The 13,685-nt window shown below is 40.7% G+C and overlaps 1 protein-coding gene across 1 annotated transcript; it reads right to left on the minus strand.

Annotated features, from left to right (window-relative positions):
* Positions 1-7,005: 7,005 nt before the first annotated feature.
* On the minus strand, positions 7,006-10,235 carry LOC149836956 (phosphatidylinositol 4-kinase gamma 3-like). Its single transcript, XM_090005695.1, has 3 exons — positions 10,109-10,235; positions 8,133-10,015; positions 7,006-7,773 (listed from the first exon to the last, which is right to left on the minus strand). The coding sequence occupies exons 2-3, from the start codon at positions 9,510-9,512 to the stop codon at positions 7,384-7,386; spliced, it is 1,770 nt and encodes a 589-aa protein (XP_089861821.1). The 5' UTR covers positions 9,513-10,015; positions 10,109-10,235; the 3' UTR covers positions 7,006-7,383.
* Between the last annotated feature and the right edge of the window lie 3,450 nt (positions 10,236-13,685).

Consider the following 13,685-nt stretch of genomic DNA (forward strand, 5'->3'; position numbering starts at 1 on the left):
TCTTCGTTCCGAATCTTATCTTTTATTGTATTTCCACACATCCATCTAAGCATCCGCATCTCAGCTACACTCATTTTTTGAATATGATGTCTCTTGGCAGCCCAACATTCCGTACCATATAGTAAAGCGGGTCTAATAGTCGTCCTATAAAACTTTCCCTTCAACCGCAATGGCATTCTACGATCGCACAGCACTCCAGTAGCACTTTTCCATTTCATCCACCCAACCTTTATCCTATGATTTACATCTCCATCAATTTCTCCAAACTTTTGAATGATGGATCCCAAATATTTGAAATAATCATTCACCGGTATATCTTGCTCACCAAGCTTCACTACACTCCCATCACTACTTCGTTGCTTACTAAACCGACATTCCATATATTCAGTCTTACTCTTACTCAACTTAAAACCTCTAGCTTCCAATGTCTGTCTCCATAATTCTAACTTAGCATTAACCCCAGCTCTAGACTCATCAATCAAAACAATATCATCAGCAAACAACATACACCACGGTACATTTTCTTGAATTGATCTCGTAAGCTCATCCATCACTATCGCAAATAGGAAAGGGCTTAAAGCAGATCCTTGATGTAACCCAACCGTTATCGGAAAATTGGTTGTCACCCCTCCACAAGTGCGGACATTGGTTACTACTCCTTCATACATATCTTTAATTATACTAATGTACTTGAGAGAAACACCTTTCTTCATCATTGTCCACCAGAGAACGTCCCTAGGTACTCTATCGTATGCCTTCTCTAAATCAATAAAAACCATATGCAAATCTTTGTTCCTCTCTCTATATCTTTCAATAAGTTGTCTAAGAAGATGTATAGCTTCCATAGTTGATCTTCCAGGCATAAAACCAAATTGATTCTCCGATATCATGACAACCTTCCTCAACCTAGACTCAATCACCCTCTCCCAAAGTTTCATAGTATGACTCATGAGTTTTATACCACGATAGTTTGTGCAATCTTGTATATCACCCTTATTCTTATATAAAGGCACCAAAGTACTCTTCCTCCACTCATTAGGCATCTTATTTGTTCGCCAAATCAAGTTAAAAAGATTTGTCAACCATTCTAAACCTTTCTCTCCCAAGCATTTCCAAGCCTCGATAGGTATACCATCTGGGCCAACTGCCCTTCTTGATTTCATTTTCTTCAAAGCCTCTGCAATTTCTTTCTTTTGAATCTTGCGCATGAAGTCACGATTTATCTCATGAAAAGGAATGGAGAAGTCTCCAAGATCTTGAGCATGACTATCATTAAATAGCTTATCAAAATAATCTTTCCATCTCTCCTTAATCTCCTCATCTTTGACTAAAACCCTTTGCGTTTCATCTTTGATACATCTAACCATACCCAAATCCTTCGATTTCCTATCTCTCATCTTTGCAAGCCTATAAATATCCTTCTCGCCTTCTTTGGTATCCAACTTGTCATAAACCTCCTTATATACCTTAGCCCTCGCGTTTCGAACAACTTTTTTAGCTTCCTTCTTTGCTATCATATACTTCTCCAAATTCTCATTATCACGACTCTTACTTAGATTTCTATAACACTCTCTTTTAACCTTAATAGCTAATTTGACATCCTCGTTCCACCATGATGTATCCTTACCTAGTGGTGCACCGCCTTTAGACTCACCCAATACCTCCTTAGCTACTTTTCTCATACCACCCGCTATCTTATTCCACATTGATTCTGAATCCTCCTCGAGACACCAATCAACTTCCTTAACTACCTGCGCTACAAACATTCCTTGTTTAGCTCCTTTCAGTGCCCACCACTTAATTCTAGGATCTATCCTATGTCTATCCCTTTTGCGGCATTGTCTAATTCTAAGATCTAAAATTAAGACTCTATGTTGTGTAGCTACACTTTCTCCTGGTATAACCTTACAATCGATGCAACAACCCCTATCTCTCTTTCTAAGTAGGAAAAAATCTATCTGACTCGTATTAACCCCACTTTTAAATGTTACTAGGTGAGACTCCCTCTTCCTAAACCAAGTGTTTGCTAAGATCATATCATAGGACAAACAAAAATCTAAAATCCTTTCTCCACTTTCATTTCTTTCTCCTATACCATAGCCTCCATGGATATTCTCAAATCCATCCCTACTAATGCCTACATGTCCATTAAGGTCACCGCCGATGAAAAGCTTTTCTCCATAAGATGTCTCTTGTACTACTCCATCTAAATCTTCCCAAAATTGATGCTTAATGGAATCATCTAAACCTACTTGAGGTGCATAAACACTAATAATATTAATAATATCCGTACCTAATACTAATTTAATAAGTAAAATTCTATCACCCTTCCTACGGACCTCAACTACATTATCTATAAACTGACGACTCATAGCAATCCCTACTCCATTCCTATTCCTATTTATTCCTGTATACCAAATCTTATATCCCCAAGGTTCTATCACTTTAGCTTTCTCACCTACCCATTTGGTCTCTTGAAGACATAAAATATCAATCTTTCTCCTACACATAACATCTACTAACTCTACCAACTTACCAGTTAAAGACCCTATGTTCCAAGTGGCTAACCTAATTTTATGGTCTTGGACTAACTTCTTTACCCCCACCCGTCCAACAAAGTGAGGGAACCCTTGCCTATTTGACACCACACCCGGGCGCCGGTGTGACGCGTCGCTTCTGGGCGACGACCTAGCAACCCTTGCACATTTATCACTGCCTCCGGGCCTAGAGAGTACAGCGCGTCGCTCAGTAGGGAACGCCCCAACGAAATTCTCATATTGGTTCATTTTCATAGGATATGACAAAGTTTTTATGCTGGCTGTCACAGGCCTACCGCAACCCTCCTCCTTTATCCGGGCTTGGGACCGGCAGTGTATAACTACACAGGCAGGGTGGGCAATGCACATTAAAAAATTTAAAACCCTAAATTCTAACATGATCATAGATATGTTAATTGAAAATATATATATATATATATATATATACAACCTTTAAAATTCTAACCAAAATCAATAATGAATTCATAGAATTATGCTTAATGTTGATAAAAAAAGACAAAAGTGCTTAATTAAATATTCATGACATTTAAAACCCAAGTAAAAAACTTAAATTCTAACAAAAATCAAAGATTTAGGGCTTCATAAGTAATAGCCAAAATCAAGCATTCATTAATGGTGTCTTTGCTTAATGATATATAAAAAGAAAAAATAATACAAAAACCCAAAAAAAAATTATTAAACATTTGCATCATTTGGAAAAATGCAAACCAATATTCTAATCTCTAAAAAATCATGGATTTACCTTCATTGAAAAAAAACACTAATATTCTTACTAAAATCAAGCACACATTAGATGCATATTACTAATTAAAAAACATACCAAAAACCTTAAAACTCTAATTAAACATTTATGTTATTTAAAAATAAAAACTGTATCATACATTATAATAAAAAAACAAATAAAACCCTTAAAATCAAAACATTCATGCTATTATCAGATAAATCCTAAGAAAAAGAACACAAAAAAAAAAACTTAAACCCTTAATTAAACATTTATGTCATTTAAAAAAGTTCAAATCAATACCTTAATTTCTAAAAAGAATTATAAATTATGCTAACTGAAAGAAAAAAAACTACTTGTCTAACAAAAATCAAAAGAATATATATATATATATATATAGAGAGAGAGAGAGAGAGGGTGGGTGGGTATGTACTCGCCACTCGGCTTGGGGGTTGGACACGAGTGGTTCCCACCTACCGTCTAGGTCAGGGTGGGCATGACCCACACTGCCCCATTACCCCTTGGGGTTTTTTTCTGGATCAGGGTGGGCGCGTGCCCACCCTACCCAGAACGTGGCTCCGCCCCTACTCTGCTGTGCTTGGTGCTTCCATTTTTTTGCTAAATTTACACCTTAACGTGTTGCATTTGCATATATTAGTTCAAAATTTAGATCACCAGACCCTAGTTGTGTTAGGCAGAATAAGATCAGGTTTGGAGTACCTGGCAAGATTTGAACTAGAACTCGAGATCACAGGACCAAATCTGTAACCTTCTTAGCCAACCCCAGGAGCCGTTTGACTTGTGCCCCCACGACAGTAAGGCCTCTACAGCTGCTGCACCAAAACTGTCACTGTTACCAATGGGGCTCTGGGTGATTGGTAGGAGCTGTTAAGTGCAAGTCGCCTTGTGGTGGGACGTTGCAGGTTGAAAACCCGGTGGTACGTTGAACAATAACTGGTGGGGGTCGGCCTAACCCCATCTTGCCTTTAAAAAACTGTCACTGTTAACTGAAAAAGAAATATGTCAATTTCTAGTTTTCTCACCCTTTACAAAATCTTTTCTATGAAAGCTCCAGGCATGGAATCATGCAAGGTCGGACCAGGCATAAGGTCTGCTAATTCATGAGCATTCTAGCAATTACATTAGCCTAAGTTGGATGGTGAATGGTAAAGAGCTCGATGAAAGAGAATGGCATTGCTGGCCTAGCATTTTACATTTACATGAATGCAACAGTACCCACAATCTCATTATCAAATTTTTCAGGCGAGACTTGGTTCAGCTAGGTTACTAGCAAATAGGAGTGGGCAACCGGCTGGGCGGCCCACAATGGGCTGGGTTTGGGTCAAGGTTTTAAGCTCGGACCCGTTAGCTACCAGGCTGAAAGCTGACCTGTTATATAAGCAGGCCGGGTCCGGGTCCGCTCATGGGCTTCAGAGCCAACCCGACAGACCCAAGCTATTTATTAATTTTTAATAATATAAAAAATTAAAAAATAATTCATTGCATAGTAACTTGATAACTATTATTATTTACCTAATAGTTGCATTAATTTTATGAAAACTAGAAAGATAATTAGTTGAGTACATCCATACATGAAAACTTATTAATTATTTATTATTTACCTAATTTGTTGAGTTTGGGCAGGGCCCATTCACATTGGCCCATTGGGTCAATGGGCCAGGTCATGGGTTACTCTTCAACCCCAAACCCGTTAAAAACCTGGCCAAAGCCCAAGCCGTTAGTAAATGGGCTGGGCCGCACTGAAGGCTCGGCGGGCGGGACTCCCCGGGTCCGCCCAATGCCCACCCCTACTAGCAAACCATCCCAAAGGATCAGCGATGGGCTAGGCTAGTCTGACTAGAAATTCCATCTTGGGCCTCTTGCATAAATTTCAGAATGTCGTTTCTAGATCTTGCAATTATGTATCTTGCAATTATGTGGCTCAGCAATTAGCTAAGCTAGATATAGTGGAATATGATAAATCCTAGATCCTATGGTCAATGATTTGTTAATGCCCTGGTAGGGTAATTATATCATGAACTGGTAGGGGTCTACCTAACACCAGCTTGCCTATCGAAAAAGAAAAAGGAAAAAAAGCCTGTTTCCATATCCATGACCAGTGACCATTGACAAAATGGTACCAATCTCTGGATGGGAGATGAGGGGCCCTATTTGACACGGTTGATTTTTCATCTCCTTTGAAAATGTCCATCTCTTGATAGCTGGAACTGCTATATTGGGCACATGGGGATGCATGAAAATGCAGAGTAATAAAATTTCTCTACCTTTCTTATTTTTCCAAAGATATGGAAAATGATTCCTACGAACCAATTATTTTCCTATCTAGCAGCATTTTTCCACCTGCAAACCTGCCATAAGCTTCCACAAGTCGGGCTATAATGTCGTCGCAAAAAGAACCTGTCCATTCTAGCTCTGAGGGCCCACAAATGGTCTAACAAAGCAAAAAAAGACACCATCCAACTCACCATTCCTATTTGTGCCAAATGGAATTTCTTTTGCTATAAAGGCTAGTCAACTGCATCAGGGCAACCACAACCCAAATTTCACATGGTCATGCTCAGCCATTAAATGCCTAAAAATAGGGATGGCAGTGGGGCGGGGGACAAGGTCTCCACCCCCGCCCCGCCTCAAGATTTTATCCTCCACCCCCGCCTCCATCCCCGGCGGGGAATGGATTTTATCCTCCATCCCCGCCTTCATCCCCGTTTCATGTCCTCCATCCCTGGTTCAAACGGGGATGAGGCAGGGCAGGGCAGGGCAGGGATATTGCGGGGAAAAGTGCACGTCCATCCCCACCTCCACCCCCGGACGGGGATGGATTTTAACCTTCGTCCCCGCCTCCATCCCCGTTTCATACCCTTCATCCCCAGTCCAAACGGGGCGAGGTGGGGTGGGGCCCCGCTTTCCCCCGGTCCACTGCCATCCCTACCTAAAAAGATACGACCACATTTAGAGTTAACCAACTGCATCAGGGATTCCTAAAATCTATCATAAACAGACAAACTCCTTAACAAAGTACCACATGTCTGCATGAGGCGTTTCTGTATCAAATAGAATTGCAGAAGTACAGCCGTTTTAACAGTTGAATAACATGGTGGTATCCATTGTCACAAGACGTGAAAGGACATAAGCCTTAAATCCTTTTGATCCATAGTGAGCATAAACATCAACAGATTGATTGACCATGATCAAGAGATGAAGCGGCAAAATTACATGCATTTCCAATGATGAAAATGGACACAGCATCAATAAAGTTTTAATCATCTCCATACATCAAGATCCAGCCATGCAATCATTCAGCAAGAAACGGGAAGAATACCATGTCCTTGCTTGCATTCTCAGCAACAGCAAATGAACATAACCAACATCCATGAGTGTTAATTCTTCACAAATGAAAGGACAATCCTCAACCAGACACGCATCCAAGCGTGAAATAAAAATGCAAGCACAAAGTCCACTTCCATTTATGCATGCAAGACATGTTACATTGATGTACAACTGTAGATAATGGGATACAGCCGTTTTTATGAGGTTTCCTGCTCTTGGTAGCATATAAAGGGATTCGGAAAGGCAGCAACAATTGAGCATCCATGTGACATTGCACACAAGCAGTCATTCGAGTTGAACAGCCACATCCAAGCATCACAGACATGCATTCATCCAAAATTAACAGAAATCACACTACTGCTCGATATTAAAAGACACTCAAAATATAAAGTGTGCATATTATTTTAGTAACCTGTCTCAGACGGCTGAAATGAATTCGTGAGAACAAGTCACAAACTTTAGTGAGCCAACTGGACCTTTAAAGGCACTTTTAGAGCATATAAAGAAGACAGAAACTCGAGATAAGGCTGCAGTCTGTAACTCTTAAGAGCCTCTCACCTCCTTACTGTTGCAAAGACAAATACCAACAAAACAGAGGGGGGCCAGTTCTAGCTTCCAAATAGTATATATGCATACATGTATGTGCATGCATATACATATATACAAATATATGTACATACATACATGCACGTATACATATGTATATTATATACTTGATACTTGGATTCTCCTCTCTTGCTCATAGGAAAAAGAAAATCACATTCCCTTTTCTGCAATAAGTTCATCAAGGCGGCGATCCATAATCTGGGAAACATCTTCCAAGAATACAGTCTCGCTCATGCCTGGGAGCATGCCATATTGTGCTTCATTCACGATTTCCTCGATGACCGACTCCCTGTTCAGTGTTTCCCGACACATGATGCTTCCAATTGTAAATGGTGTCATCCCTCGCTGGGCACCCTTCTTCAGAAGCATGGTGGAGATTCGAAGAGTACGGGCGCTCTCCAGTGATAATTCCCAGCCATGAAATTTCAGAAGTGCTATATCTAGCTCAGCATCCATTGACATGATGTACTCTGTGGTTTCAGCACTGTATGGTTCACGAGCTTGTGGCCAGTAAAGCCAGTCAAAGGTGCAATCTTCAAACTGCAGCCGCAAAAAAGAATTCAATGAATAACCATATGAAGAATGGCAGTAAAAGATTTCACACGTTCAGTAATTCAATTTTCATTTACTACAGCGTAACTGAATCGGTGCATATGAAAAAAAAAATACAGAAATCCAAAAGTAGAATGAAAGAAAATTAAGTGATAAAAGTGAGAAGCCTACAGTTCTAAATATCAAATTCTGGAGTTCTTAACTCAATAGGTATTATATATAGAATAATGAATACAATTCTGGAGCTGTTAATTCAACAGATTTCTACTTAGAATAATAAGAAAGGAAAGGCATAAAAATCATCACATATAACTTACAAAAAAATAGTAAAGATAAGCATTACGTACATTTTCAGGCAAGCAGTATCCATGGTCTATAGGAACCAGAACGGTTCTTCCCTCATTGCCTTCCTTGCGAACCAGAATGTTTCCAGCATGCCGATCTGCATTTGCCAACCTTATATCCAAAACGGAGATCTTATGAACCTCTTGAACAGGAAAAGCTCCAGGCCCCATGTCTTCACAGCTCCCGTAATTCTTCACAAACATCTGCAGAGAGCCCACCTTCACGTTCTTCGCAGATAGATCATATCCTTCCGGATGATGGAAATCCTCATGCAAGGACCTGACCATCATTGTTGGAGGCACACCAGAGAAACCCACTTGGTCGTCAAAAAACAGTCGCCTCCCATTTCTCGGATGATCCAAAATGTAAGCTGCAACTTCCCTGTGGGCACCTTCGCCAACTCTGGTCCCTCTCTTCAACCCCTCACCATCCAAAGATATTGGCAGACCTCTTGGATTGTTCACAGCCTTAGGCTCTTCATCTATCGGCTTGAACACCGCGGCGTATTTGTTCCCCGAGAAATCAGGCATGAAATAAGCACCACCGGTGCCCTCGGAAGTCCTGATTGGCGAGTAGCCGTTTGCCATCCCGGCAACCGCGGAATCGATGAGATCCTTCAGTACACCACCTAATCCGACAGCAGGGTTCACGATAACAGGTTCCAACCAATGATCTTTATCAGCTGGTTTCTTGGATTTAACTGGCAACTCCGACTCGTTGCTCAATTCCAGTTTATCACTCTCTTCGACAACCGGCTTCTCAGACAAATTCAATGAACCAATCGACAATTCGTAGTCTTTGTCTACTGGTTTGACTCGAATTTTCACATTCTTCCGAACAATCAAGTGAATCACAGCCTCCCCATCTCTACAGATATCATCAACAAGGATAAGATCGTCTAGCTCCTCCCCATTACAGATGAGCCCCTGTTCTCTAAGATCTACAAAACCCTTTCCCTTTCGGGCAATCTGCTGCTTGACATACGCTATGTTCCTGCACCGTTCAACCTGGAATTCCAACTCCTTTCCGGAGACGGTCTTAACCGTGATTGCTTGGAGATCGGATAATCGGATGATCAGATGAAGCACATTGCCATCCGACACCCCGTAATCCTTGATCAAGCAATCGTTTCTCGCTAGCTCTCTTCCACGATGAACCAACACCTGCTTGTTCTTCAGGAACCCCTTGAACATCTGGATCTTGAGCTTCATTGAGGCGATCGAGTCGGACTCCATCACCCGCATTGGAATTACAGAATCCGAGAGGGAGAGGAAAACAAGGATTGATTCGTCCTGCCATGACTGATTCCTCCCGCGTAAGAACCCCTTGTAAAGGATCAGATCATCGCCAATCGGGCTCAGGACACCGGCAGCTGTCGACATCTTCGGAAATCGTAACCCAGAAGCCAAACCAAACGATCCCGAAATGATATTTACAGAACCCCAATGACCAAGCTGCCCCAAAATCGAACTCTAGAACTCCATCGGATTCAAGAATCAAGAAACTCTTCCTCCTCCTCCCAAAAGAAGCATAAAAAGATCAAATCTTTCTCACCACAAATGCAAACAGACGCCCCTAAAATGGAAACACCACACCCATCAAGGATTGCAGAGATCCCTTCTCCCTTCAAATGAAAGGAAAAGAAGAAATCCTCAACCCAATTGACCAAACGCCCACTACAAACCCATCAAAGATCAATCCTCAAACCCTTCAAGGCGAACCCCGCCAAAGAATGATCGAGAGGACAACACCCTAATCACCAAGACTAAAAGTTTAAAACACCCCAAAATCCAAAAGCGACAAAACGAACTACAACCCACAAAAAAAAAACTCACAATTGGGTGTCCAATACCGATTGGATCGACCAACCCCACAATCGCAAACCCTAGAAAACAAAACTTTGGGATCTTAATGATGGAGAAGTAAGAGGGGGAAGAAAATTTTGCAGAGAAAGGAAGAAGATGGTTTGGATTCTTACCAGGCAAGAATCGGAGAGGGAGAGGGGAGGGGGAGGAACTCTTAGAGAGAAGGTCTGCCGATGAATTGCCGAGTTTAGCCACCGCCAAGCCGTACTTTTCTCCGAGTTTAGCTATGGAACGGACACGCCATCACCTCCGACGGGGGATCTTCCTTATGTAGCCCCCCTGACGCCGTGACTAACGGTCGTTAGTTGTAACGGCAGAAATTCCCCCATTTCGGTTTGTCATGGCGAGCTTAAATTACATCATTGTCCTTCGAAGGGTGTCAACGGGTCGGATCTGGTTTGGACCCAAGTAAGTCCAAACTCGGATCTGTCTTTGAGGTGCGGGTACCGGGTCTGATCAGGTCTACCATAAAGAGAACCATACTTGAGTCCTATAAGGCTGACACGAACCAGACCCAATTCATGCCCTATATTTTTATCTTTTTTACATTGAAAATCATATATTTTAATCAAAACTCAAGAAGGACCCAGGTCTGATATGAAATTTCACAAACCATACCCCCAAATTTCAATGCTTGAGGGTTATCCCCTATTGCCCATCAAAGAACAAAAAAAAAAAGGTGCAGCAATTGAAGAAAAAACAAAAATTTAGCTAGGCTTGCTCATGGGGTGAACTTCATCAAGTTGATAAATCACTCTTCAATCCAAAAAGATTGGATCTGGACCAATTTAATAAGCGTCCTAGTTTGGAAGTGAATACTTAGTGGGAACCAATTTAGTTTTGACTTAGACGGTCCCAAATATTTGGAAATATTTGAAAAATATTTACCAGTTTTGGACAAATGCCAAAATCTAATATTTTTTTAATATTACTTGCATGTAAAATTATATGATTTTATTGCAATATTAACATTTTTATGTTATGCATATATATTTTTTATACATCTTTGTATTTCTACAAATCTCTACATTTAAAATATTTAATTTGTTTTGAGATTTTTCCTCCATTAAAAAAATAATTTCGAGATTTACGGCTTTACTGACTGATTACTCATAAAACGTCCAACTTGAACAAATGGAACTTGTATCCTGATCTTCAACACACAATCCAAATCCAGTAGTGGTTCTTCAAGTAGGGATGCAAATGAGTGAGATCCAAGATGGGGGTTTTGCAATTTTTAGCTCTTCCGGATTCGATTCCAATTCAAATCTTCATGTATTTAGCTGTTTCGGATTCCTTTTGCATCCCTACCTTCAAGAATCAGTCATATCTCAATTAAGCCCTACATTGGACCCACAACATCCTCATTTCTACCCGAATCAGAATATTTCAGTAATTTAATAAGAAAAGCAAGGGTACTTTTGCCAGTTTGGAATAAAAAGAATTCACCGTCACTAACAAGTCCGTCAAACTTAACGGCGGGTCTACGGGTCGCCATTTTCCCAAAGAAAACCACTTTCTGGGGAGTGTGAATTTTTCGGAATCCTGGTATCCAAACTTAGCGCCCAAGCTTTTACCTTTTTGTCTCCCCTTTTTTGGTCTGTTTTATGATTTTCTTCTATTTAGTGGAACTGACTCCTGAAGGGGTCCATCCACCGTCCACACCTCGAACTTCAGTTGCCCATTTTACCCCTACAATCAAGGGTGGATGTGAAGAAAATTTTACCTTGTCCCACTTTTTTTTTTCTTTTAACCGCAAGGGCTTGTGGAAATTTCCAAACGAAATTCAGACAGCCCTCGATTTGTTTCACTCGCTACTACGTAGGAAAACGATACACTTTCAAATGAAAATGGGTTGTTACGAAAATAAGATTATTGTATGGGAAATCAGTTGCATTTACAAGCTCCCTGGCGCAAAAACTCAAGCTCCTACCAAGGAGTACACCAGTGTCATCATCATCGCCGGAGATGCGACTCTTGAGGAAGAGCAAAGTGGGAGAGAGGAGAGAGATCGAGAATGGGTGATGGGTCGTTGGATCTGAGTGCTTGCCGGAGATAAGACTGACGGTGGTGGTGAGAAGGGTGGTAGAGAATGTAAAAATATTTTTTTTCTTGGTAGGAAACATTCCTGATTCCTCCATCCTCTGTAGAGCAATGTTTACTATCAAAAAGTGTTTTATAAAAAAACTTTGTCAGCAAAAAAGTGTTTTTCGTTTGGAAGTACAAAAATTAGTAAGATTTTTTTTTCATTTTGCATCACTTTGCCTACATCTTTTTCGCTTCCAAACGTACCCTAATGCGGACCAAGAGGGCAGAGGCCTTTCCTCTTCCTCCTTACAGAATAAACAACTTATGGACAGACTTATGCCGCCGTACTGGAATTGTAACTTTAGTTTTCTTTGTTCCTTTTGGCTGTTTGTACTGCTGGGGCTCTGCCTAAACCCAGTTTAATTATCCCAAAAAAAAAAATGCATCCGATTATCTATTCTATACTGATTGGATCTAAACTACTTTTTCGAACTTAATTCGAGATTCTAACTCTGAATCCGATTAGTCAAGACCCAATTAGATTGGGTTCAGTAAACTCTACATCTGAACTGGATCCGTTTACAAATAGATCCTTGACCATGAATTTCTTTGACCAAGACACACCGGACTTCAGACCCACCAAATCGGCCCGCTTACAAATATGCCAGCTTTGCAGCCTTGACTTTGACCGCTCACAAACACCACTCAATTGGATAAGATGGAGAGATCCATCAGGACCACCCGTTGGCCGAGAGGGACAATTGAGCCATTCTTGAAAGTTAAAAGGGTATTATCGGATCACCCAGCAAATAGCCCAAATGAGATGCGGCGATTATTGTCTTGCCACGCCATCGCAAAGGCATAAGTCTGCCACGTGGATCCACGTGTCATAGAATGTACCACGTGGCATATTGCCAGTAAAGATAAAACTTTGGATCGGTTGCCGTACATTGCTCTCATCCCTTTTGCCATTTACCACCGGAAGTCTCTTAAATTGCTTGATTGCCATTCTGGTATTAGTTCAAGAGAGCCCTAGGGGTTTACCCCAGAAAAGTTTCTTAAAAATACTCGAGAGCTCGAAACTAACGCAATTTCCCAACTTTATGTAAAGCTTGCTCCCAAGAAAATGGAAAGCTTGCTTCTTTCTCATATGCAGATGAACGGCATTTTAAAGTTCAGAGGATTGTACTTTTTTCAAATCTATGAATGATTATAACAGAAGATTTGCTACAGATTTAAGTAAAATCATTTTCATATCGCGGTAGATTCACATCATATGATCCTAGGGGGCAAAGAGCCTGAATAAGGGGAAGCTAACAGTGAACCACACCGGTAAATCGGCTGGTTTTGTAACTGGAAGATGTGGAATCACTAGATGTGTAAAATATGATGTATTTAGATTTAGAATTGGATTTTGATATGAATTATCTGTTGAATTCCGGTACAGATCCAGTGTAGTTATTGGATCTCATACATTGGATCTAAGTATTGTATCCAAAGTTAAATCTAGGTATTGAATCCAAAATATGGATCTAAGTATTAGATCTAGAGTGTATTATTAGATCTCATAAGAGAATTCAATGACCCAGAGTAGTCCGCCAAGAATCTTATGACCCACTTACGGAGTGAGCCCTTGAGTTATCAGCCACTGAGATATTGGTG

This window comes from Nuphar pumila, chromosome 5, assembly GCF_984573655.1.
Source record: "Nuphar pumila chromosome 5, dmNupPumi1.hap1.1, whole genome shotgun sequence".
In the NCBI taxonomy this organism is placed as follows: domain Eukaryota; kingdom Viridiplantae; phylum Streptophyta; class Magnoliopsida; order Nymphaeales; family Nymphaeaceae; genus Nuphar; species Nuphar pumila.

Coding starts and splice junctions, on each gene's coding strand:
- LOC149836956 (XM_090005695.1), bottom strand. CDS start 9,512: ATGTCGACAGCTGCCGGTGTCCTGAGCCCGATTGGCGATGATCTGATC. Junction 7,774..8,132: donor GATACTGCTTGCCTGAAAAT/GTACGTAATGCT, acceptor TTGCGGCTGCAG/TTTGAAGATTGCACCTTTGA.